Source organism: Cetorhinus maximus, chromosome 6 (genome assembly GCF_964194155.1).
Source record: "Cetorhinus maximus chromosome 6, sCetMax3.hap1.1, whole genome shotgun sequence".
Classification (NCBI taxonomy): Eukaryota; Metazoa; Chordata; class Chondrichthyes; order Lamniformes; family Cetorhinidae; genus Cetorhinus; species Cetorhinus maximus.
In genome coordinates this window covers 81,313,984-81,341,263 of record NC_135884.1, presented here as the reverse complement: position 1 = coordinate 81,341,263, position 27,280 = coordinate 81,313,984, and the positions used below count along the sequence as shown (strand labels likewise).

The 27,280-nt window shown below is 43.8% G+C and overlaps 1 protein-coding gene across 1 annotated transcript in view; it reads left to right on the top strand.

Moving 5' to 3' along the window:
- Positions 1–27,280, top strand: part of LOC144681857 (hydrocephalus-inducing protein-like) — a 102,463-nt gene that overhangs the window by 54,799 nt on the left and 20,384 nt on the right. Inside the window, exons 8-10 of the mRNA XM_078543919.1 lie at positions 4,704–4,916; positions 8,053–8,216; positions 26,425–26,575. Coding sequence (XP_078400045.1) covers positions 4,704–4,916; positions 8,053–8,216; positions 26,425–26,575 — 528 coding nt within the window. The remainder of the gene's footprint in view (positions 1–4,703; positions 4,917–8,052; positions 8,217–26,424; positions 26,576–27,280) is intronic.

The window sequence follows — 27,280 nt, the reverse complement described above, 5'->3', positions numbered from 1 at the left end:
CAATGCTTTCCCACTGCCAGGACGTTTCCCAGCACCAGGCAGGAACCCAGATCAGCTGCCAGCACAGGGACAGCCAATTACTATACTTAAGGACTCAATTCGAGGGATTTTGTTGGCAGTAGAGCTGACCCCCGCTGCGTACAGAAGCTGCCAGCTCCATGGAGACAGCATCCAGACATTAATCCTGTGGGCCATCGGAGCTGGAGGCTTCATGCTCCAAAGAGGGGATCATAGGCAGGAAAGGCAGCGCTGCCTCCCCACGAGCCATCTAAGGGAAGGGACGGAGGTGGGGAGGAGGAGCGGGTGGTGTGCACGGTCTCTATTCTGATCCAAGAGGCCTGATTGTTATGCCTCTCTGAATATTATCTTGAAGTTAAGATGTAATTATAAAAAGTTTTACGCTAATGAATACTCATGCCATCAAAATGTATTACAAGTACGAACCCACTACAGGCTGGCCTGAAACATGATAGGCCACAAACAAGCCACTGAATTAGGCCTGGATTTTCGCAAAGCCGTGGAGACTCTGTTGACCTTCCAAAATGGCAGGCGGGACCTAGATCTGGAAGTCGCATTCCCCATTTCCAATAGATCATATTTTCACTGGGCGATCATGACTTCATTATGTGGGAATCCCAAACTCAGCAGGGCCATTTGAACTTAATGCTGAGTTCAAACAGACCTCATTTTCGCTGGAGCAAGGGCCTTAGATGAGGTTTCCTAAAAAGTGCAAAGGCAGCTTGGCGTTTCGCCTGCCCGCCAACTGTTAGGTTGGACGGGCAGTGTAAATTTGAATTTAATTAACTTTTTAATAGCCTTTATAGGCCTTTTAATTGTCGGCAGGTGCGCTGCCAACTCCAGCACATGCCCGCTGAACGAAATATCGTGGGACTACTCAATGATGTCAGGACGCTCGCCCGACATTATTGTGCGTCATTTTACTCTCAGCCGGGTTGGGTGCGCGCCCGCCCGCCGAGTTCAATATTCTGCCCCAGATTGCAGTGCAGACAACAAAAACCTGCATTTATATAGTGCCTTTAATGTAACATTCCAGTGTACCTCACAAAGTTTTATCAAATAAACTTTGACACCGACCCATTTAAGGAGATATTAGGACGGGCGATCATTATCTTGACCAAAGAGGTAGGTTAAGGAGTTTCTTAAGGGAGGACAGAGTGAGAGAGATTTACAACAATGACAATAACAACATTTAGAGATTTAGGGAGGGAATTCCAAGGCTTAGCCAACTGAAGCCATCCCACCAATGGTAAACCAAAAAAAGATCAAGGCTACACACGCAGTCAGAATTGAAGGAGCGCAGAAACCTTGGAAGATTTTTTATTGTTATTTTATGCAATGTGGGCATCCCTGGCAGGGTTGCTTGCCATTGCCCTTCCCTATTTGCTCTTGAGAAGGTGATTGAGAGCACCCTTCTTGAACCACTGCAGTTCAAGTGGTGTAGGTACACCACAGTGCTGGTAGGGATGGAGTTTCAAAAGTTTGACCCAGTGACGGTGAAGGAACGGCGATATATTTCCAAGTCAAGATTCTGTGTGGCTTGCAAGTGATGGTGTTCCCATGAGTCTGCTGCTCTTGTCTTTCTAGGTGGTAGAGGTCAAGGGTTTAGAAGGTGCTCTCGAAGGAACCTTGGTGTGGTGCATCTTGTATATGGTACACATTGTTGCAATGTGCACTGGTGGTGGAGGAAGTGAATGTTTAAGGTTGTGGATGGAGTGCTGATCAAGCAGGCTGCTTTGTTCTTGAATGGTAGCAAGCTTCAAGAGTGTTGTTGCAGCTGCACTCATCCAGACAAGTGGAGAGTATTCTATCACATTCCTGACTTGTGCCTTGCTGATCTTGGACAAGCTATGAAGAGTTAGGAGGTGGATTACTCACCTCTGTCCAGCTCTTGTAGACACAGTATTTATATAGCTAGTCCATTTAAGTTTTCTGATCATTAATAATGCAGCTAGCATTTTTTCTCGATTTATTAATTAATTGAATTTAAATTCCCCAAACTTCCATTGTGTGATTTGAGTTCATGCCTCCAGAACATTAGTCCAGGTCTCTGGGTCACTAGTCCAGCAAAATTACCCCTATGCTACTGACCCCTTGTGGAACTGGAGAATAGAGGGACAAGGACATGGAGAGGTTTGAGCATGAGTATGAAAGGTTCAAAATCAAGCCAGTGTCACTCAGCAAAAACAAGGGTTATCTGAGACAGGACTGGGTCCAAGTTAAGATACAGGCAAAAGAGTTTTGGATGAGCTCAAGATTTTAGATGGTCAAAGGCTAGCCTGGAGGGCATCTGTCCCTCCAGCAGATATAAGAACATAGGACTTAGGAGCAGGAGTAGGCCATTCGGCCCTTTGAGCCTGCTCTGCCATTTGAAGCTAAAAGCCATGCATTCCATGGTCTAACACCCTGAGCTGGAAAGCAGGATCAATGTCTGAGGCTAACCAAACTCCTGCTCTGTACCTGTAGGCCCCAATAGAGCTGCCAACACTGCTGAATAAGGTGCACCAGCAACCTGTGCTGCTTCACCTTCATTATCAATCAAGATGCCTGGGCTGCTGCTTCATACAAGTCGGAATGATGATATATCAGTTCTTCCATAGGTGTGCTCCAAAGACCATGCCCTGTGAAGGGTACAGTCTTAATACCTGGGCACAGTTCTCCGTCTCAAAATCGTAACTTCATTACACTTATACACATTCAGTGTGTATGAAGACATGGTGTAATATGGTATGAGTTAAACGAAATGACCCACACCAGCTGTTGCATACGCCTCTCCAAGGACTACTGCCTTCCAGAGCTTCCATCATTATTGTTTTGCAGTTCTTTTATAGGCAGCTAGAGGGTGCTACAAGGGAGGAAAGGGAGAAAGGTACAGCCAAATCTTACCGGTATGTGAGCGGTGGACAGGGTTACCTCAATTGCATACACCCAGTTACCCTGAGGATATGATGCTGGGCTTTTTCTAACTGAGCCATCTTGCTAGGCCACTTCAGGAGGTATTAAGTGCCAGCCATGTCACATGGAATGGAGCAGCATACAGACCAGGCAGGATGGAACCATGTATAGAACAGACCAGACAGCTTGTCCTCTTTGAAGGACACTAGTGAAGTCACGTGTGTTTTCCAATAATCTAGATTAGTTGTTTTTCTCTTGTGGTCGGCCACAGATTCATAGAATTTAAGTCAGCAACTTTAAATTAACAACCTTGCAATTCCTGGAACTATACCTGTAGTACCGTTAATCCTGGACATACACACAAAACAAGGTTTGTGCTGAAGTTATGATGGTGAAGCCTCGGGGAAATTCCTGCTATTCATGCAACACCACCTTGAGATCAAGGCAGTAAATATGAAGTCAGCCAATACTAGTAAGGAGCAAATCATGTAACCTCATTCTCCTGAATGAAGATTTTGGCATAATCGAATAAAGGAGAGGTAACACGTGGATCAAGGGCTGGTGTGGGAAAGAGGGGTTCTGTTTCATGGCACATCTGCACCAGTACTGGAGGGAGTAATACCAATGGAGCAGGCTCCACCTAAACCTGAATGGGAACAGTATCCTCAAGAAAGTGTAAATATGGAGATGGCAAAGGCTTTAAGCTAGTAAAGCAGGGGAAGGGATCTGCAGGAAATGACAGCTGATTTTCAAATTTGGAATACTATATAGAGTTCTGGTCACACAATATAATAAGGATATTGAGGCACTGGAGAGGGCACCGCAGATTTACAAGAATGATATCACAACTGTAAGGTTATACCTATTAGGAAATGATGAAGAGGCTGGATCTCTTTTCCCTTGAAGAGTGAAGGCTGAGGATGACCTAATAGCGGGCTTCAAATTATGAAAGATTTTGATAGAGTAAATGCAGAAAAAGCGTATCTAGTTGTGAGGAAAAGCAAAACTAGAAACCACCAGTACACAATAGTCACCAGGAAATCAAATTCAAAATAAATTTCTTTACCCTGGGAATGGTGGGAATGTGGACCTTGCTACCACAGGAAGGAGTTGAGGTGAATAGTATAGATGCATTTAAAGGGAATCTGGAGAAGAATGTGGAGAAGGCAACAGCAAGTTATGCTGATAGAGGTAGATGAGGAAGGAAGGCAGGAGGCTCGAGTAGAACATAAACACCAGCAAGTACTGGTTGGATGAATGGTCTATTTTAGTGCTGTATGTTCTATGTCGGGAGCTAGTTAGCTCAGTTGGCTAGATGGCTAACCTGTGCTTGAGAATAATGCCAACAGCATAGGTTTGATTCCCATTCCAGCTGAGATAGACTTGGGATCTGCCTTCTAGCCCTGCCCCTAAGAGTGGAAGGCAATGGAAAACCACCACTGACGAAAAAGAACTGCCAAGGAAACAGTTCAGGATGAAGCCTCAGCAGACAATGAGCCAAGGACCTGCCTTCAGGCAGCAGCACTCATAAATAGAGTATACAGTATATATTTCACCACATTTCTACTTCCCATTAGCTCTCAAAAAGAGTCATACGGACTCGAAACGTTAACTCTGTCTTTCTCTCCGCAGGTGCTGTCAGACTTGCTAAGTTTTTCCAACATTTTTTGTTTTTGACTCATAAATAATGTTCTATGTAATTCTTTCTAAGTCTGGATACAGCACAGATGGTACTAAAAAGTGGACAATTTAGGTACAAACCTAACATCACACTTTTACGTTACTTACAGGTGGTCAACTTCAGTTGTCAAGTTCGGACTACACAGGTTCATGGCATTGTACTGATCAACCGCACCAACCAGATCTGGAACCTACAGCCCTTGATTGAAGGAGAGCATTGGACTGGGCCCAAGAATATCACTGTACATCCTCATCAGCAGAACCAGTCCTATGAGATCACATACAAGCCACTCTCCATGACGATGGATGGCAAAAAGCATCATGTAAAAAATAATGCCACTTAGCACAGAGAGATTTTTAAACTGTTCATAAGGCTGTCATTTGGACTGATATTGCCTGCTGGACATCACTAACTGCAGCACGATCCCTCTACTCATCCATTAATTCTCCATTCACTCTCTCACAAACAACCTCTCTCCACCCATTAGGAGAGAGAAATTAATCTAAAGATTATTAAGTAAATTCATTCAGAAAAGCAGTATCAAATGGTTGGCACAAAGTGATCATGCTTTCTCTGTCTTAGAATCAGTGTATGTTATAGCATTTGACCCTTAAAATCTGCAGTGGTGTCTAAGTAACAGCCAAATGGTAACAATGAACAGCAGCTCAGGATTAGTACACAAAGAGGAGGATAGGAGAAGGGGCTAGTGGATGGGTATAAAAGACATTTTTAAGTTAGCATTTGAAGAAGAAAAATATTAAATGGTACAAGAAAGCAGAGTGAAATGTGATTAGGCTAGTTAATTCCAGTGGGTGAGCAGGGTATGGCACAGGCATGACTGAGATTGACAGAGGAATGATGAGACATAAGGCCTGTTTTTGTGCTGAAATCCCTATGATTCTAAAAGCATAGAAAAATTTATTGGGTTGTAGCTGGAGTCTGGAACCATGGTGTGAACCCAGAAATCCAAACATTATTTTAAGGTACAGGATATCAGTCATCTGAGACATGAATGTGGCAGTTTGGGAGGAAAAGGTAACGGATAGAGATTGATTCTTGTGATTGGCCAGTAATGTTTTTTAATTCAGGAAGACTACGAGCTTCTAAGGTCACCAGTACCCCTCCAAGTCACTCACCATCCTGACTTGGAAATATATCGCCGTTCCTTCACTGTCACTGGGTCAAAATCCTGGAACTCCTTCCCTAACAGCACTGTGACTCCCTACACCACATAGACGGCGGCGGTTCAAGAAGGCAGCTCACCACCACCACCTCAAGGGCAACTAGGGATGGGCACTAAATGCAGGCCCGGCCAGCGAAGTCCACATCCCATGAATGAATAAAAAAAAACTATCACAGTCCCTGTCATTGGTAGATTTATCACAGATAAAAATTATTTGATTACTGGTGACCTTAGAAGCTTGTAGTCTTCTTCCTGAATCAAAAAACATTACTGGCTAATCATAAGAATCAATCTCTATCCGTTACTTTTTCCTCCCAAGCTGCCACACTCATGCCTCAGATGACTGATATCCTGTACCTTAAAATATTGTTTCCTGAAAGAAATGTATCTAATTTATCTATAGAACCTTGGTTAGATCACACGTGGAGTACTGTTCACAGTTCCAGTTACCATCATGTAAAGAGCATATACAGGCAGTAGGATGGGAATAAAAACAGATTTACAACAACGATACCATAACTGTGAGGCTATCAGGGAAGGATGAACAGCCTGGGAAAAGGCTGAGAAGTTGCCTAATTGAATGCTTTAAAATTATGAGAGGTTTTGTTAGAGTAGATAAGAGTGTGTTTCAGCTGTGAGGAAGAGCAAAACCAGAGTCCATCAATATAGTATACACATCAAGAAATCAAATAAAGAATTCAGAAGAAACTTCTTTACCCAGAGAGTGTTCAGAATGTTGGAACTTGCTACCACAGGAAGCAATTGAGGTGAACAATATAAAAGCAAAATACTGCGGATGCTGGAAATCTTAAACAAAAACAGAAAATGCTGCAAAAACTCAGCAGGTCTGACAGCATCTGTGGAGAAAGAAACAGAGTTAATGTTTTGAGTCCTCATGACCCTTCTTCAACTACAAGAAGGGTCATACGGACTCAAAACATCAACCCTGTTTCTTTCTCCATAGATGAGGTGAACAGTATAGGTGTGTTTAAGGGGAGGCTGAATATGCACATGCAAATAAAGTTATGCTGATAAAGTTAGATGAAGAAGGATGGGATGAGGCTCAAGTGGAGAATAAATACCAATGTGGACTGAACCAGCTCAATGGTCTGTTTCTGTGCATCAAATACCATGTAATTCTATGTAATTTACATTTGGATGAGGGATCCTGTTCTGATTGTCAGAAAGGCTTTGGGGGTAAAATATGGGCGTATGTGCCTGTTTCCCCAGTGTTCAGTATTGATCAGTATCTCTCTGTACCCTGTGTTCAGTATTGATCAGTATCTCTGTTTCCCCAGTGTTCAGTATTGATCAGTATCACTCTGTACCCAGTGTTCAGTATTGATCAGTATCTCTCTGTTTCCCCAGTGTTCAGTATTGATCAGTATCACTCTGTACCCAGTGTTCAGTATTGATCAGTATCTCTCTGTTTCCCCAGGGTTCAGTATTGATCAGTGTCTCTCTGGACCCAGTGTTCAGTATTGATCAGTATCTCCCTCTTCCCCAGGATTCTGTATTGATCAGTATCTCTCTATTTCCCCAGTGTTCAGTATTGATCAGTATCTCTCTGCTTCCCCAGGATTCAGTATGATCAGTGTCTCTCTGGACCCAGTGTTCAGTATTGATCAATATCTCTCTGTACCCAGTATTCAGTATTGATCAGTATCTCCCTCTTCCCCAGGATTCTGTATTGATCAGTATCTCTCTGTTTCCCCATTGTTCAATATTGATCAGTATCTCTGTTTCCCCAGTGTTCAGTATTGATCAGTATCTCTCTGCTTCCCCAGTGTTCAGTATTGAGCATTATCTCTCTGTTTCCCCAGTGTTCAGTATTGATCAGTGTCTTTCTGGACCCAGTGTTCAGTATTGATCAGTATCACTCTGTACCCAGTGTTCAGTATTGAGCATTAACTCTCTGTTTCCCCTGTGTTCAGTATTGATGTGTCTTTCTGTACCCAGTGTTCAGTATTGATCAGTATCTCTCTGTTTCCCCAGGGTTCAGTATTGATCAGTATCCCTCTGTACCCAGTGTTCAGTATTGATCAGTATTTCCCTCTTCCCCAGGATTCTGTATTGATCAGTGTCTCTCTGTTTCCCCAGTGTTCAGTATTGATCAGTATCTCTCTGCACCCACTGTTCAGTATCAATCAGTATCTCTGTTTCCCCAGTGTTCAGTATTAATCAGTATCTCTCTGTTTCCCCGGGGTTTAGTATCGATCAGTATCTCTCTGTTTCCCGGGGTTCAGTATTGATCAGTATCTCTCTGTTTCCCTAGGGTTCTGTGTTTTTCCCATTGCCTGATGGTACAGGATTGCTCTATATGTTACATGGAGTAGCTGAGCCCCCGAAGGCTGTGGCAATTATAAATCGTGAGGTGCCTTGCAAGATCCCATACACGGTGTTGTTGTCAATCAACAACTGGCTCCCCAAACCACAACGGTAGGAACAAAATCGCTGTAATAATGTCTGAAAGAATAATTCTTGTTGATGATTGCCTCTCAGTGGACCATTCTGAGAAGTAAGCTGAACACTGGGCTTGGGTGATGCCCCTTAGTGTAATGGCTTGATGACAATCACTGTCTTTTCACATGTTAAGAATATCACTAAAGAAGGTGCAGTAGAGCAGCCAATGTATTCAACAAGCACTTCTTCAGGAGAAAGGTTGGAAACTGCATAGAGGGATGGGCCCTCGCATGTGGAGATATTTATCCTGTCATGTGGAGACGGGTGATATATTCTGCAGCACACGTTCAAGCCCTCCCTAAATGTGTTACATTTTAGTTTCCACGATTATCTCGTAGAAATGGTCAAACTGACTCTCAGTGGCCCTTGTATCTTTGAATCTGAAGGTTTTGGTTCGAATCTCCACTCCTGGACCTGAGCAAACGATTCGAGCTGACACTCCTGCACAGTGCTGAGGTCGTGGTTAAGGTGGAAGCTGAATATCCTATGCCACTATATGAAGAGCCAGTGTCCTGGACAATAATCCTCCCTCAACTAATACTTCCAATGCAGAATATTTAGTCATCCATCTAATTCGGTCTCTTGCAGCATACATGTTGTCCTCTGATTTAACCTACACCACTATAGTGAGTGCAAGCAAAATGGGTAGATGGGTTGGTTAAATGTGGGTAACACCTCAGGACTAGAAACAATAATACAAGGTTCAAGATCCAAATTGAAATGGAAGAATGAGTTCCCGAACAAGGGCATCTGCTTGAAATAGGTTGAGGGGTAAGCTGGCTGAAGTGAGGTGGAAGAAACGAAAGACTTGCATTCATTTAATGCTTTACATGGCCTCAGGATGTCCCAAAATGTTTCAAAGCCAACACCATATTTTTTGAAGTGTACTTACTGTTGTGACATAGAAAATGTGACAGCCAATTTTCACATAGCAAGATCCCACAAATAGCAATGTGATAATGACCAAATAATCTGTTTTTGTTATGTTGATTGAGGAATAGATCAATTTTAGCCAGGACACTAGGGATCAAAATAGCGCCATCATCCACCTGAAAGAACATATAGGGCCCCGGTTTGACATCCCTCTAACAGTGCAGTACTCCCTCAGGATGGGAAGTGAACTGGCTGAAGTGAGGTGGAAAGAGAATTTGGCAAACCCAACTCTTGATAAAGAATAGATGTTTTAAAGGGTGTTAGGAAATAGAGACAGTTTAAGTAAGATATATTTGTATTTGTGGGTGTTAGGAAAGTGTTTTAGCTTTAATGTTTAAGTTTGATTTGTATTTCTGGATCTACATGTTAAGAAAGGTCACATTGAGTTTTAGTTTCACTTTAAAAGGCGCCTGCATTTCTAATGAGGGTTTTATGACTGTGGAAGAATGAGTTCCCGAACAAGGGCATCTGCTTGAAATAGGTTGAGGGGTAAGCTGGCTGAAGTGAGGTGGAAGAAACGAAAGACTTGCATTCATTTAATGCTTTACATGGCCTCAGGATGTCCCAAAATGTTTCAAAGCCAACACCATATTTGGGCTGTTGCCTAGCAACAGGAGTCCAGAGAGGCAGGTCCCGCCCACAGATACACAGAAAAACTGAAGAAACAGCAGTTTTGCGTTCAGTTTGAAGACAGCTGCCAAACAGAGGCTACCCAAAAGGGACAGATAGCCAGTCCCAAGCTAAAATTGGTTGAAAGTAGCTGCCAGAGAGAGACTGGAGCATAAAGGACAGATAGCAAGTCCCAAGCCAAAGAAAAAAGCCCAAAATCCAGGGGAGTGGAACAGGAGTACATCCCAAGCAGACCTTCTAGTCAAAGGGAGAACAGGAACCTGGAAAAGGTCCTGTTAAGTGAAGTTAAGAGTGAAGGACAGAGGGAAAGGCGCCAACCTTCAGATTTAAAGAGACAAAAGCTGCAGAAAGCAGATTTAAAGGGAGAACAGCTCACAAGAGGCAAGAAGGTCCAAAGAGATGGCTGAATGTCTGTAGCTCTTTGCTATGGCATGTGAAGCAGTGGTACTGTTGATGACTGAGTCAGTGAGAGAGAGTGCATGGAAGAAAGCTTGAATATATGTGGTGACTCAGGGGAGAGGAACATCAAAAGGAGAGTGCAAAACCTGGAGGTGAACCTTTGCAGAAGGCTCCTGAGAGAAAGCTTCGGTTTGGGAGAAGATTCCAAAACAAGTCTTTTGAGAGTGGAGATTGGAAACCATCGTGTAGAAGATGGAGTTCAGTGAGACTGGTTGGCTCACTTGTGACAAGCGTCTGGGGGGAGTTGATGAGAGATCCATAGCATCTGATTGAGGTGGCATCTGTCACTTGGTTTCAGAGTGTGGAGTGTGGTGACCACGGGTTGCCAATTGGGTTACATGGACTGTGTACTTACTGTGAACATTAGTGTATAAGATAGCTTTTGTAACTTGTGTTATCCTACAAATCTCCTTATATTTGTAGAAGTATAAGATAGTTGTGGATGAAGTATTGTAATATAGTTCAGCTTTCCTTGTTTAATAAATGTTCTATATTTTTCTTACAAGTTCATTAGCTGACTCTGGTGACTCTATTCAGTAGCCCCTCTCTACGTATCTAAACAAACAAATAAAAGTTAGCATCAATCAAGCTCGGATCATAACAAAGGAAATTGAAAAATTGCTGAATTAATGTGCAACATCATTTGGATGTTTTAAACTGAGCAAGTGAGACAGAAGTGCCATGGTTAATGATGTTTGCAGATGTCATTGAGCTATGTGGTGGGGATGATGAGAACATGACCAGGTATCTGGAGAAATGGTAAAAAGCACAAGAAGACAGGGGTATAAAAATCAATAGATCAAAGACTCAATATGTGGACTTTCAGCTTGAGCCTAGGGAAGAGGATCAGAGTGAAGATGCAAAGCTTATGGGTGAAGACCTGGAGAAAGTCAATAGTTTCAAGTATCTGTGGTCAATGGTGGTAGAAGATGGAAATATGGAAATAGAAATTAAGCAACGATTATCTCTGGTTGGAGTAATTGGAAGAAATGCAATGGAATGTTATTTGATAAAAAGTATTGCTGAGACTGACAGGAAGAATCTACAACAGTTGTGAGACTGGCCTTGTTATATAATGCATAAACTTGGGCAACATCAAGAACAGAGGAACAACGACTGGATACTAATAAGATGCAGATTCTGAGATGGATGTGTGGAGTGATAAGAAAGGTCAAAATCAGGCAGTAACACGTCAGGGAATCAGTGAAGATGGTGGAAACATCAAAGAAATTAGCTGCAAAGAATTTGAAATGTTATCATCTGTTGTGGACACAGAGAGGACAAGTGGTGAGGTGAATGATGGAGATGGGATTTCCAGGAAGAAGAAGAGGAAGTCCTAAACCAGATGGAAGATGTGGTGGTGAGAGACTGAAACACAGTGGGGTTGGAAGAGGAATAGGTGGGTGACAGGAGGAGATGAAGAAGGGTGATTAACCAGCATTGTGGTGACCCCAGGTAAAATGGGAAAAGTCGAAAGAAGTTGAATAAATGTGCTACGAGGGAGACCATGAGGATATAATTCAACTTTGGCAGATATATAAAATGGGCAGTAGCAGATCACAACTAACACAAAGCAGGATATATAATAGGCAGCCAATCCACAGCTGCCCATTTTTTGACCTTGCTAAAGTTGAATTGCATCCCTATAGCAAACTAAAATTGAAGATAGGACCTAAAGCTATGAGACATTAATGAGTTAAAGAGCGGAATAGGAAAATAAGGAGGAAGTGAGAGGAGAGAATTACAAACATGCTAACAGAAAAAAAACAGTATTGTATGCATCAAACATAACAGTTAAAAAGAAAATTGACAAATGTGAGGTGGGACCCCTGAGAGAAAATTATGATTTAGCAAAGGGTAAATGGAAATTGTAGTATAAGGGTCTGGCACTTACAGGGTTAATTTGGAACTGTGTACCATACCCCCCACAGAGTGATATAAGAAGGCACATGACCCAGACCCATTATGGTGTTGAGCAGAGACGCATAAAGAGCTAAACATGGAGATAGCTCCTGGCCTGTAGCCTTTACTCTACATGTGTAAATAGTTCTACTTGTTAATAAAGACTTACAGTTAACCTACTGAGAGCTACAAAGACTTCTTAAAGACATACCATTGTGCAACCAACACCCTCCCAACATAATGGCAGTTGGGGATCAAAAACCCTCAACTTTGCTAAAATGCTGAAACAAGCCGAGCTGCTGGAAGACTAAGAGAAAAACTTCAACAAAAAATCTGACCTGAGAAAAGGTCCCAACAGAAGCAGAAGACGGAGAGAACTTTCACCTGTAAGTGCTGGAAGCTGACGGCAGGAGACTCCATTGAATCTCCCTTGGAAATCCAGCTTCAAAGCGCAGAGTCCACAGAGCCTGCAGGAGTGAACTAAATATTTTAAAGTTCCAGCTCGCAGCCAGCCCTGAGAATCTTTTTTCTAATTCAGTGTCAGACGCACCTTTAAAGGAAAGCCCATTGCTAAAACCCAATTCCCCACTCAGAGCCCCAACACGTGGCCTCCAAATTTGTAAGATAAGAAAAAAAAGGTTAATTATTTACATCTTTTGGGAACATTGTGACTGTCCAGTTCAGAAAACGGCAAGATAACTATAAATTCCAATGGCTTGTCAATCGGAACTAAAGAAATCGGCACACAGTTGATCCAGGCAGCCATTGCTAAGAGTCTTCTTCAAGAAGTGGCCATCGCCATTTTGTGGAGCTCGCCAAAACTGGGAAGCATGGGGAATCCCTTTGTCTCAGAGTCAACAGCAACACCATCTTGAAAGCCTGTGAGCTCTTACAATTTAAAATTTTTTAACATAGATCACAATTCAACACTTCAACTCAATTTGGACTAACCCAAGGCCCAGGCCAGTCACAAAATCGGGGTCTTCAGACAGCATATGATGTCAAGACAACCACTGTGGTTAGCCAACCAGAACTGCATAGTCCCGAGTACTCAAACACTAAAGAGTATTCAGACTTCGATTTCAGCTCTGAACTCTCTTCGCTTTTTGTGATGCAGGTTTGTCCATTCCCACTGCATGACCCAGAAAACTTCCAGTGGTGAGAGCAGCCTACAGTCCATGGGATTACCACAATGCCTCCTGTGGAAGTGGTACAAGAGAGTGATCAGCAGCCCAAGAAGCCTCTACCTCCAACTATGATGATGGTACAGTTGGTCAACACAGCAACCACTGTGCACACACTGCAGCTTCCAGCCAGCATGCCATGACCACAAGGGATGCTGGAACCTGGTAGCGGTCTCCCACCATTGACAACAAAAAGCAGAGGTGAGCGTACCACTAAACCTTCCTCGTGCCACAGGAATGTTCCTCCTCAACCACAAAGGGCATCAAGTCAGCCTAGACGTAGATAGAAGAAAAGAAAGAAGCAACTTAGACGTGAGCACAATGTTCATCCACCCTGCAAGATATTAGAGTAGCAGCAACCACTGATCAACGCAACAACCGAATCAACCAAATGTGGTTCAACATGAAGGAATGGAAGAAAAGAATTAAAGCATATCCAAATGCAAGCCCAACCTCCAAGCCAACAGGAAGAGCCAGAAACAACAGAGCCTACCACTCCTCCGACAGAATGGTAAACAAGAGATCGAAGGGTTATAAGACATCCAAATCGCCCAAGCCTGTAAATTCAAGGACTTGAAGGAGGAAGATGGGCTGTGAAAATGTTGTAATCATGCTAATACAGCAATTGCATTAATGTAGTAATAGCAATAATGTGGTAACAACAATGTGAATGCATGAGACTGGTAACAATGTAAGACATGAAATAAACTAGTGTAACTCCATATACTTTGGATAGTGACTTGAGGGGAAGTGTAGTGTACATATAGGGTTAATGCGGTACTGAGTACAGTATCACCCACACAACGATGTAAGAAGGCACATGATGCAGACCAAGAGTCAGTGTGGTGTTGAGCAGAGAAGGGTAAAGACCTAAACATGGAGTTAGCTCCTAGCCTGTACCCTTTACTGTACATGTGTGAATAGTTCTACTTGCTAATAAAGACTTACAGTTAACCTACTGAAGACTACAAAAACTTCTTTAAGAGATACCATTCTGTAACCAACACCCTCCCAACAGAAATTGGCAAAATTGAAACATGATGAAAGATATTATAATAAAGAAAAGCAAAGTTTGAGAGAACTTAGTTAGGTTAGTGAAGAACAAAGCTGCAGACCCTGACAGAATAATTCCAAAGAATCATGTGGGAAATGGGGAAGAATTAGTGAAGGCCCAGAAATATATTTCAGGGGTTTTATTGAGGTAGATATGTGCCAGAATAGTGGAGAGTGGCCTCTGTAAAATCCATTATCAAAACAGGAAACACAGCTAACCCACAGCTAACAGGTCAGTTATCTTAACCTCTGTGGTAGTGGAAATTTTAGAATATTTAACTAAAGATGAAATTACTAAATACCTAGATGAAGAGAAAATAATTAAAAGCAACCAACACGAATTTCAGGAAGGAAGAACATGCTTGCCAAACCTGATGGAGTTCCTGGGATGATGTTAAAGATATGTAGGATAGGAGAAATGCAATGCACATGGTGCATAGGGATTTCCAGAGAGTATTCAACAACCAGTGAAGTCCTTTTGAAGTGTAGTCACTGCTGCACTGTAGTGTGGGCTGTTCACATGGAGGATAAAAAAACAAGACTGCTTGAGCCAAAAGCCCTGTTTCGGATTATAATCCAATATAATTCAAACTAACTCATCTCATGTCGACTGCTAATTAAATGGAATTTTAGTCTTTCTTTTCTTATTCCACTTCCAAATGTCGCAGGTTACCATTCATCATCTCATCCAACTTGGCCATTAATTTTGCATGAGCCTGGGACGCCAGTGCCAATTTGCCTATTAAGCTATCATCACAGGCAATCCGAGTCCGCTTTCCAGGAGGGGTTATAGATCAGGAACGAAGGCTACTTGGTCTTTCTCACCAACTCCTACCCTCTAGGGAAGATTGTAAACCCCTCCCCTGACTAGTTGTTGGCCCACCTCAAATTAATTATTTTAGCGATAGCTGGTGGTATTAATTTTTATAATGGTATTCAGATAGTGAGTTTCCAGTTATTTCATTGATGTACTCATCCAACGTTAGTTGAAGGAACATTTGTTATAATAAATGTACATCAAAATGGCTGGCGTGAGTAAGTGACGATGTGGTGAAGATTTGATGTTATAAACCTGGAACTGTAATAACAGAGTCTAGTAGGTGATCAATACAAACAACAGTCAGCCTCAATTCATGAGAGATGGTATACAATTTAACTGCTGGTCTGGGACCATGGGTTATGGATTGCTGTTATCACTTTACAAAATCCCTTGTCAAACATTAGTTTCTGTTGTTTCTGCTGTAAATACCCAAGTGACAGGTCAGCACTGATACATGTACTGTTGAGAACCGATTTCGATAACAGTGATCTCAGAGGAACATGAGTCAGTTAGAACCAGTTGCAGTAAGTTCTGGTAGCTTTCAGCCAGCTACTGGGCAACCCTTACCTATAGCATTGCAGACACTTTGCTGAACGAGGGTAAATCAGGACATAGAAGTGTTTGATAAGTGTTCTTATGTCCAAAGTGGACCAGTAAGTTTAAAAGGCGCATGTTAACATCCACTGGCAGTGCAGTCCATTGCCCCACTGGCTGGGAGCACAGGTCACAAAAAAGGATATTCTGGCATGTGAGGGGGCCTGGTAAACAGCATTTAGTGTTGGAAGAGAAAGCCAGCAGCCACGAGACTGTTCTGGCAGCAAGTGCAAGGGCCATTGAAGGAGCTGTTCCTCTGTGCAGTGCAGAATGGAAATTTTGGTTTATAGGATCATTTGTGGCCTCTTACAAAATTCAAGGCATTTTCCTTGCCTTCATTTTATTGATAGGAAAGATCTATTGGTGACAAGTCATCCTCCCCAACATTCCTACTTTCTGCCCAGACTATACTCAGTGGCCAGGCTGTTAAGAGCAAAGTCTACCCCAGTAAATTTGAACCTTGCACGTTCGTATTCCTCCATGGCCTTGTCCCTCCCCATCTTTGTACCCTCCTTCAGTATGTCAAAACTTCCGAGAATTCTGCATTCTTCCAACTCTGATATCTCATGCATCCCTCACTCCTTTCTCCCCAGCCTTGGTGGCTATTCCTTCATCCACATAGACCCCAAGCTCTGGAATATGTTCCTAAAACCTCCAAACCATTGTGCCCCTCTCTCTGCTCCTTTAAGATACTCCTTTAAACCGACCTGTTTGATCAAGCTTTTAGTTATCCCTCCTCTGTCAGTGTTAATTTTTTTTGATTATATTCCTGTGAAGAATCTTGGGATTTTTGCAAGTTGTTGTTAAAGCTCCAAACTTGATGGATGTTATGGCCTTCTTGTCACTTCCTCATTGGCAGTGCTGCTCGACCATGTGTGGATACCCTGACCTGGAGGAATCGGTTTCTCTCAGATGTGTCTCAGATTTTACATTTCAGTTGGCAACTTGGTGTCATTTTATTTAGTTTATTGCTTTATCTGCATTGTAATTGCTATGTTCTTTTATTGCCTTGTAGGCCTTTATTTTTAAAAAACCCTTTCTTTTCAAAATTATAGCACTCTTGCTTCCTGCTGCTGGTTCACTTGCAGCAACCAAAGCAGACAGAATGTGTATTCCTTTGGTGATTGCAGTAATATTGCAGATTTGGAGAAGCTGTACAAGTAAAGTAGGTGCAATCCTACATTCGCATTATACTGCTCAACTGCTTTAATTTAGAAAGGGTTAATAGCCATTATACTACTAGCTGGTATACACCATCAATGATGTCACATCACATGTCTCTAGCGCTCAGAAGGAGATGTCTCTGGAAGGAGCCTCTTGCTTTTCTGTCCCTGTACACAGTTGTAAATAGTTTAAAAACTTTTGGAAGTTCCTGGATGCCTTGTTTCCAGTAGTCTCTGTCAAATACACCCCTGGCCCATTTCTGATATTGATTCATCACCCACACAGAAGAAAAAAAGAAAAAGCTTGCATTTCTTCAGTATTTTTCACAACCTCAATACATTCTAAAGCACTTATGAAGTGTGATCATAGTTGTAATGTAGTAAATGTGGAAGCCAGTTTGCACACAGCAAGCTCCCATAATGAAAATGGCAAGGTCAATTTTAGTGACACAAAAGCAAAAAACAACAAATGATGAAAATCTGAAATAAAAAATAGAGAATGCTGGAAACACTCAGCAGGTCAGCAAGCATCTTTGGAGGGAAAACAGAGTTAACAGGTGGAATTTTATGGCCCCTCTCACCAGCGGGATTTTCCAGTCCTGCCAAAGTCAATGGACTTTTGAACGGCTCGACGCATTTTATGGCACCGCCCTGCCACAACAGGGCCATAAAATTCCACCCAACCTTTTAGGTCGATGACCTGTCATCAGAGATTTTATGCTCAGTTCCAGTACCCTAACCTTAATACAGTGCCGCAAAAAAGTTCAATGACCTCACACGAGTGATCAAGGCTCTGCAACTTCATGTGTCTTATCCTTGCAAATGAACCGCCGGCCATTCACCAGACCCCCATCACTAACCTATAGCAGTCTTTATAGGCATAACTCATTGTTGCAAAACTTGATTACTTACCTTGCAGTTTTGGAACTACAGTTCCATGTGGGCCTCAGAACTTCTGCGCATGTGCTAGCCGGCAAGTGGCCGCATATGTGCAGATCGAGTTTTTTATGTTCTTCAGCCAGGAACTGGCCCTGCGTGCATGCACAGAAGAAAAAGAAGAAAAGCGAAACAGCGTGAAACAGGTGACCTGGAAGAGGAGTTCCATTGCAGAGAAGGCAGCAGACAGCAGAACACGGGAAGGGGGACAGGAAGAAGGTCCCAAACCAAGAAGAAGGTCCCAAACAAGGGAGTGGGACAGAAAGAAGACAGTTACCAGGTAAGGGACAAGGACAGAGATCAGAAACAGATCCTGTTAAGTAAAGTTGAGAGGAAGGAGCAGAGCAGGAGGCTCTGAATTAAAGAGAGAGAGCTGCGGGGAGCAGACTTGAAGCAAAGTGGCCCTCTCGATAGAAGCCCTGATGATCTGAGAGGGCAGCTGAAGGTTGGTGATTCCGTGCTGTGGGCCGTAAGGGCAAAGGTATCCTTTTGGGGCAGTGGTGTTCTGCTTGGCATAGCCGAAGGTCTGAAAATGTGCTTGGAAGCTTGAGTATATGCAGAGATCCCAGGAAAGGAATCTCAGAAGGTGAGTTTGAAACCCTGGAGTTGGATTCTTGTTGAAGCTGTCGGAGTTGGTGCGGCTTTTGGAGTAGATTCCAAGGCAAGTTCTTCGAAGGTGGAGATTGGAAACCCTCATGAGAAAGATGGAATTTCAATGAGACTGGTTGGCTCACAGAGTGACAAGCTTCTTGGTGGGTTGTTGAGAAATCCATAGAATCTGCTTTGGTCGCGTGTGTCATTTATTTTGGAGTGTGGTGTGACTGTCCTTAGTTCACCAGTCGGTTCACATGTACCACATACTAAGCCTGAACATTAGAGTATAAATAAATTGTTTTATCTTCCTGAATTTGTATATGTCTGTAAAGATATAGCTGGGGTGAAGAGATTGTGAATATTTGAATCATTTGTATTTTTATTGAGATCCTTCCAACTTTTTTGGCTGGTGTAATGTAGTTCATTTTTCTTGTTTAATAAATGTTTTATTCTTTGTATGAAAAGTTCATCAACAGATTCCTACGAATTTATTCACTATCTTATTTCCACGGTTTCTAAAACAAAATAAAAATTAGGATCTATCAAGCCAGGTTTCAGCCTGGGATCTGACTTGTCCAGTATTAACAGTAGCTGGGATCGTAACCCTCATACCTGATATTCTTAGCCTCACCTCACCTTCATATGCTTCCTTCTGCTACAACCCTCATGCTTACATCTCACAGCTTACACTATTCAACTGACTGACACAGCACCCAAACACATTGCACCACACTCACTGACACACTTCTGTCTTTCTTGCAGGAAAAGGTGACACATGACCAGAGGCAGCAGCACCTAACTGGCGGATGACAGCCATGGATACATGCCCTCAATCCATGGAAGAGACAGTGCTGGCCATCATTGGAAACCAAAGAGGAAGATGGTGTGTTCCGAATGCACTTTTTCATGTGGCATTTCCCCCCACAATCCCATAATCTCTTCTAATTTATAAATTACAAATGGTTTAAGCAGCATCTTTTACTTTCTTCCTCTTCCCTTACACCAACTCTACCCTTGTGTCTTTGTCCTTTCAGGAACTGCCATCTGATCAAGCCCTGGTGCAGGAGTGTGAAGTACAAGATTGAAGAAGAAACACAACCACTCGATCTCACACTCACAGCCACCAGATCGGATCCAGGCGCTGCAAATACTTTAACAGGGAGCACAGAGACTGTATCAATATTGCTGAGTAACTGGGCATGAGTGGCCTGAAGTCAGGACAGGGCATTAGGAATAAGAACAGGCACATTTGGAGGGCGGGTCACACACGAGTTCAACTGCAGAGGACTCAGATGAGGATTTCGATGGTTCGGCCTCTGGAAGAAGGCTGATGGCAATGCACACTGAGAGGCTTGGTGTATTGGCAAACCTGCCAGAAAGCCTGATGTCACTGTTAAGGAGTATGGAGAAGTATGGCTTCAATTTGGCACAACTTTGCACAGAGCTTGGAGCCCGTCTTTTCTCGGGAGGATGTAATGGCAAACTCCATGAGAAGACTTGTGGACCCAATTATGATCATCGTCTGATGGCTGTTATCTCAGCTTCCATTGCAGCAGAAACCACATAATGGCCAGAATTTTTCCGTCATCGGGTAGGCTCGTCAGACGGGGGTAGTCGGGAAGCCAACCTCCACCCACGATCGGCTCCGCAGTGCGATTTCATGCGGACAGGCCAATTAAGGCCCGCCCTGCATGGATCGTGAGCAGTAGTGCTGAGTACTGCCTGTGTGGGTGGGGGGAGGAGGGAGAGCAGGCCTGGCGGCAGTTCACACATACACGTGAAAGAGTGCTTCAATCTCCCTGAGGCATGGAGCTGCTTCAGGAAGATTGAAACGCTTTTTTAAAAAATTAATAAAGGCAGTAAAAATTTTTAAAAACATGTTTCCTCATGTGACTCTGACACATGAGAGGGGACATGTTTTAAATTTCAAAATAAAGGTTTTATTTAATGTTTATTTGCTTTAGGAAACCTCATCCTGCTCGTGGATGAGGTTTCCTAAAAAATGTAAAGGCCGTTTGGTGTTTTCGCCTGCCCACCAACTGTAAGGTTGGATGGGCAGCATATATTTGAATTTAATTAGCTTGTTAATGGCCTTAATAGGCCTTTTAATTATAGGCGAGCGTGCAACCGACTCCAGCGAGTGCCCGCCAAACAAAATATTGCGCGAGTGCAATATCATGTGTCATATGTCATTGCGCGTCATTTTACGCTTGGGCGTGTTGGGCGTGCACGCACCCGCCAAGCATAAAATTCTGCCCAATGTCTAAGTTCTGTGGTGGAAGGTCAGACTGAGGTCATGAAACCTCAGCTCGTTGCCATGCTCAGACTGCTGCCATCATGGCTGATGATACCAGCGCTCAAAGGGCTATGCAGGCTCTCACTGCAATCAGCGGATAACTAGGATTTCTGAGGCACCACACCAGGAGAATGTCAGTGGCTCCGTAAAGCACATCTGCTGTCCTCTCTTAGAATCTCTTTCTCCAGCCACGACACTCAGCCAGTGCTCTTACTCTTGTGTCTCATAAGAACATAAGCATTAGGAGCAAGAGTAGGCCATTTGGCCCCTTGATCATGGCTGACCTAATTGTGGCCTTAACTCCAATTTCCTGTCTACCCCCCCCATAGCTCCTGACTCCCTTGTCAATGAAAATATGTCTAACTCAGACTTGAATATATTCAATAGCCCAGCCTCCACTGCTCTCTGGGGTAGAGAATTCCAAAAACTAATGACCCTCTGTGGGAAGAAATTTCATCTTTACTCAGTCTTAAATGCAAGTCCCTTTTTGAAACTTTCCACCATAGTTCTAGATTCCCCCACAAAGGATTGGGGATTTGGGAAATGGTCAGTGGAACTGTAGTCGAATGAGGCAATCGTGGACTGCGCAGTCAGAAAGGGATGTGCTGGTTGCCTCCTCACGTATGCCTGTTCCCCTATCTGCTCCTGAGCTGCTTGCCTGATGGCAGGGGCTATGTCCTCATGATGGCCATGTTGTGAAGGTTGCAGAAGACCATCACGAATCAGGATAAACACTCCAGCGAGTGCTGTGGGCCTCCTCCAGAGCTGTTCAGTCAGCAGGACCATTGTTGCAGCAGCCCAGTGGTCTGTTTGATGATGTTTCCTGTGGCAGCACATGGCCATTATTGTATCCTTACTGGCCACAGAGCAGAGTCATGAGTCAGGCTTTAAGTTTCTATAGCTCATATAGCCCTTGTTGCCCAGCAGCGTTTGATGTGATGCCTCAAATACTGAGGTAAACGTGGGCTGGCACAGAATAAAAGCAGCATGACTCCTGCCAGAATAATATCATCAGCCAAAGGTGCTGAACATGATCGCACACCAAGTGCACAATGCTAACCATTGCAGTAATGGTTCATCTTAGCATTTAGATTTGGTGCCTGGAAAGCCATGTGTGTGCAGTCAATAACAATCTGCACCATGGGGAAGTTCACTATCCTGGCAAAGCCAGGTGCAGGCTCTGCCTGCTTCTCTGTAAACAGAGAGATCACAATGGCCCAGGCATGATTGACAGTCATGAGTATCCTGAAGTGAATTTCTGGACAAATTCAGGACATTTAGCTCAAGTCTACAACTGCAGGGTCAGAAACAAAAACAGAAAATGTTGGAAAAACTCAGCAGGTCTGGCAGCATCTCTGGAGAGAGGAACAGAGTTAATGTTCCAGCCCATACGACTCTTCTACATAGCGAAAGAGAAGTAGAAATGTGATGGAATTATACTGTTTAAGGGGGGTGGAGCAGATGAAGCTGGATAGAAAGAAGGTCAGCAATAGGTGGGGGCTAAGGAGAGATTGACAAAGATGTCATGGACACAAGACAAAGGGAGTGTTAATGGTAGTGGTGAAGACTGAAGAAGGCTAAAGAAGTGGAATAAAGGTAAGCAAGCAGAATGTGTTCATGGCAGAACAAGGGTCAGCGCTTTGTGAAAGAACAACATAGAAACTATTGACAGATGGCCCTGTGTTGTGAGGGACACGGGGGAGATTGTTGGGGAAAAAGGATTTTAAAAAATGAATAAAAATAAATAAATTTTAAAAATAATAAATTTCAAAAATGGATTAAAAAAGGGGTAAAGATAAAGAGAGTTCATGGTCTGAAGTTGTTGAACTCAATGTTAAGTCTGGAAGGCTGTAAAGTGCCTATTCGGAAGATGAGGTGCTGTTCCTCCAGTTTGCGTTGGGCTTCACTGGAACATTGCAGCAGGCCAAGGACGGACATATGGGCATGAGAGCAGGATGGTGAGTTGAAATGGCAAGCGACAGGAAGGTCTGGGTCATGCTTGCAGACAGAGCAAAGTTGTTCTGCAAAGTAGTCACCCAGTCTGCGTTTGGTCTCCCCAATGTAAAGGAGACTGCATTGGGAGCAGCGAATGCAGTAGACCCAAATGAAGGAAGTGCAAGTGAACTACTGCTTCACCTGAAAGGAGTGTTTGGGGCCTTGGAGGGAGGAGGTAAAGGGGCAGGTGTTGCACCTTCTGCGATTGCATGGGAAGGTGCTGTGGGAACGGGATGAGGCGTTGGAGCTGATGGAGGAGTGGACCAGGATGTTCCGGAGGAAATGGTCCCTACTGAAGGGGAAGATGTGTTTGGTGGTGGCATTATGCTGAAGTTGGCGGAAATAGCGGAGGATGATCCTTTGAATGCGGAGGCTGGTCGGGTGAAAAGTGAGGATAAGGGGGACCCTATCATGGTTCTGGGAGGGAGGGGAAGGTTTGAGGGCAGAGGTGCCAGAGATGGGTTAGACATGTTTGAGGGCCCTATCAACCACAGTGTGGGGGGAACCTCGGTTAAGGAAGAAGGAAGACATGTCAGAAGCGCTGTTTTGGAAGATGGCGTCATCAGAATAGATGCAATGGAGGTGAAGGAACTGAGAGAATGGGATGGAGTCCTTACAGGAAGCAGAGTGTGAGGAGCTGTAGATGTGGGAGTCGGTGGCTTTGTAATGAATATTGGTGGACAACCTATAACCAGAAATGGAGAAAGAGAGGTCAAGGAAGGGAAGGGAAATGTCGGAGATGGACCATGTGAAGGTGATAGAGGGGTGGAAATTGGAAGCAAAATCGATAAATTTTCCCAGGTCCAGACAAGAGCATGAAGTAAGACTGATCCAATCATCGATGTACCAAAAAAAGAGTTGTGGGAGGAGGCCTGCATAGGACTGGGACAAGGAATGTTCCACATACCCCACAAAAAGACAGGCATAACTGGGGCCCGTGCAGCATCCATAAACACAACTTTTATTTGGAGGAAGTGAGACAAGTTAAAGGAGAAATTGTTCAGTGAGAGAAAAAGTTCAGCCAGGCAGAGGAGAATGGCGGTGGATGGGGATTGTTCGGGCCTCTGTTCAAGGAAGAAGCAGAGAGTGGGATCAGTATTGGAGGAATTCATGCAAGGTTCCAGGCAGATTATCTCATGTGTAAGTACTGCGCTTGTGCCCACATCGGGTCTTCCTTTTGGGTCCTGACATGCAGCTCGCCACTCATTCAATCAGGAGACTCAAGCCAATAAATCCCACCTTTCCTGACATGAAGAGTGTCTGTCACTCCTCTGATGGTGAAATTGGGAGATGTTCCAGATGCCCCCTGCTCCAACCTGGAAGGATCCTGAGACAAAGAAATTCGGGGTGACACAGCCACTGGCAGGGTCATTCTTGCCCTACTCTGAGGGTACAGATCTGCCTGCAAGACGTGGTGAATGGATTTCCATGAGCACCTCCTTCAGGTTGAAGTAAGAGAAATGCTCCCAGAAGACCCTAGATGGATAAGGCCTCCTGCTAGAGTCCCCAACCCCTCCTCTCCCTGAGAATAGCTTGTCCTCTACTTTAATGCATCTGCTTTATCTTGTGTTCATAGTGCAGCCCAAAGGGAACGGCAACTATAGAACTTGTGTCTGGGAGCAAGTGGTCCGACCATGGTCAGAACCAAGGTCTCCTCCACCTGTAGCACCATTCCTTGTCAACTTCACCAACTGTAATCAACTCTGCAAACCACAAAAACCTTACAGACTCAAACAGAGAAAACTGAAAGTTGCTGCTTAAACAATGGCCAGAAATTTCCCCCGTCGGGTGAGGGTGGGGGGGATTGTGCCGGGTTCGGCGGGGGCAGGCACAAACCCGATCAGAGACATGTTGCCATTTTACATGGGTGGGCCAATTAAGGCCCGCCCAGCGTGACACTCGCCTGGAAGCGCTGAGCGCTCCCTGTGTGGGCAGGGGGGGGAAGATTCCCTGAGAGGTTCCCTGCGCTCCTTTGCGCATGCGCGCAAAAGAGCGCAGAGATCTCCCTGAGGCACCTCCGTGCCTCAGGGAGATTTGTTTCAGTGCTAAAGTTTTAAATAAAGGTTTTTAACACTTTTAAAACATGTCCCCTAATGTGACACTATCACATGAACTGGGACATGTCAAAGAATAAAAGTATAAATTTTTATTAGATTTTAAAACACTTCATGAAACCTCATCCCGCCCGTGGATGAGGTTTCATGAAAAATGTGAAGGCCGCCTGGGCTCTTCACCTGCCGCTAACCTTAAGGTTGGATAGGCAGCTCATTGAATTGAATTAATTGGGTTTTAAATGGCCTTAATAGGCCTTTGACAGTTCAGCGGGCATGCAGCCGAGTCAGCTGCGCGCCCGCCGAACTGAAAATCTAAATGATGCATGGTGGCGTCAGAATGCCCGCCCGAGGTCACCACGCGTCATTTTACGCGTTGGCGAGCGCGCCCCACCCCCGCTCGCCGACAGGAAAATTGTTCCCAATGCGTTCTCCTTCCATGTTCCTTGAACATTTTTTTGTGCCTAGCCATTGAGCACAGCACTCTCCTTAGTACTTTCCTTGATTCCATCATCCTTTTTCTGGACTCTGGCTATGCACCATTTGTACATCTTCCCCATGGTGTATTGTTGGGTGAATGCAGTATGGTGCCTCAACACCAGGCCTCCTAGCAGGTCTTTCTATCCTACACCTTTGTGTGGGATTTCCTAGAAGGCTTTGCTGCTAAAACCATACCCACCTGATTTATGTTATAAAAACAGAAAATGCTGTGAAAAACTGAGCAGGTGGAGAGAAAGGAGACTTAATTTCATGTTGATGACCTTTCATCAGAACCTTATTTATGGGCTTGGTATTTAGCTGCTTGTTTAGCTGCTAAACTATCTGAACATTAACCAATTGTAAATTCAGATATTGCAGTCCAACAGTCAGAATATTCCTCAATGTCTGCTGGTCAGGGTATCACTTATGGTCAAGTGGCTAGCAGCTTGGATTATTGGCACCCTAACATGGTTCCACTCCTTCCAATCAAAGTTCAAGCAGCAGATGGGTGAATCTATCCCACAAAACATTAAAAGAAAGGTTTAACGCTGATTGTAACTCTTTACAGCAATTTTATTTTTTAAAGTGATACCAACACTACTAACAAAACTCTTATCTCCAGACAGGGAGAGACCTGATTGAGGTGATCCCAGGTGTGATAGTCTTGCAGCTTCATCCATGTCGTTATGTGCATATGTGCCCAGTGTGAGTCACTGAGAACATGAGACCCCAGGTTTGGTCTTTGACCTGTGCTAAGTGGTTAGGGGGTGATAATAGTCCAGCACCCTATGCTTTCAGGGTCAGGGTTCCCGATCAATGTCAAGTGATCTCTGTTGGGAAGCACATGTAAGTAGAAGTGCAATGGGTCAATAATTGGGCTGAGTTCTTCTCACTCTCTGACCAAATAGCCAACTGGCGCTCGGTGTCCAGGCTGGCACATAGATGGGGTAGTGGAGGGCTATTGGCACCATGGAACCCTATCCTGATACAAGCTGGGAGTAGAGAAAATGTGTGCCGAGGAGGTATTAAAGGTGATGTTAAATGAACTGTACTACCGTGCAGAAATGTACTGACTGTTGTAATGTGGCAAACAGATTCCGAGCTACCATCGACCAGATCAAGCCAGAACGGCTGGAGAGCACTACCACATTGAAAGGACTCGACTATATTGAAGTTCCTGGGTCTTCCAGGCGGGATTACAGAATCAACTTCTTCACTTACAAAGAGGCGACCATCTCAGTAAAGGTGAGGGAGTCTCTGCTGCTCTGTGCTACAGTTCAGAGAAAGTCAGTGGATAAGCAGTGGGAAGACCAGAGAAGCTGTTCTCCTTAGAGCAGAGGACGTTAAGAAGAAATTTAAAAGTAATGTTCAAAATTATGAAGGATATTGATAAGAATTGGTAACCAACCAGAGGAAAAAGATTCAAGGTAATTGGCAAAATAACCAGAGGGGAAATGAGTTTTTTTTAATGCAGTGAGCTGTTATGATCCAGCATACACTGCCTGAAAGGGTAGTGGAAGCAGATTCAATAACCACTTTCAAAAGGAAATAGGATAAATCCTTGAAGAGGGAATTTTTGTAAGGCAACGGATAAAGAGCAGGGGAATAGGACTAGTTGTATAGCTCCTTCAAAGTACCAGCACAGGCATGGTGAGCCAAGTAGCCTTCTTCTGTGTTTCTGCGCATGATTCTATCATTCTAAGTGGAGCAGTGGCAGTTTCCAGGATATAGGACATGCAGGTGTCAGGCAATTTCAAAATAAAGATTCTACGCATTATATATGCACTGTGGAATGATAATTGTATGACCCTTAGTGGTCAGGTGATTACACTTGAGCTTGTAGCAAAGTTCACACTTAGTGCAGGAGAGGACATTTCAAACCTATAACTTGTCTTCTTCTGATCATGACAATGAACAAATAGGAAACCATGGGCTCAAAGTTCCTTGATT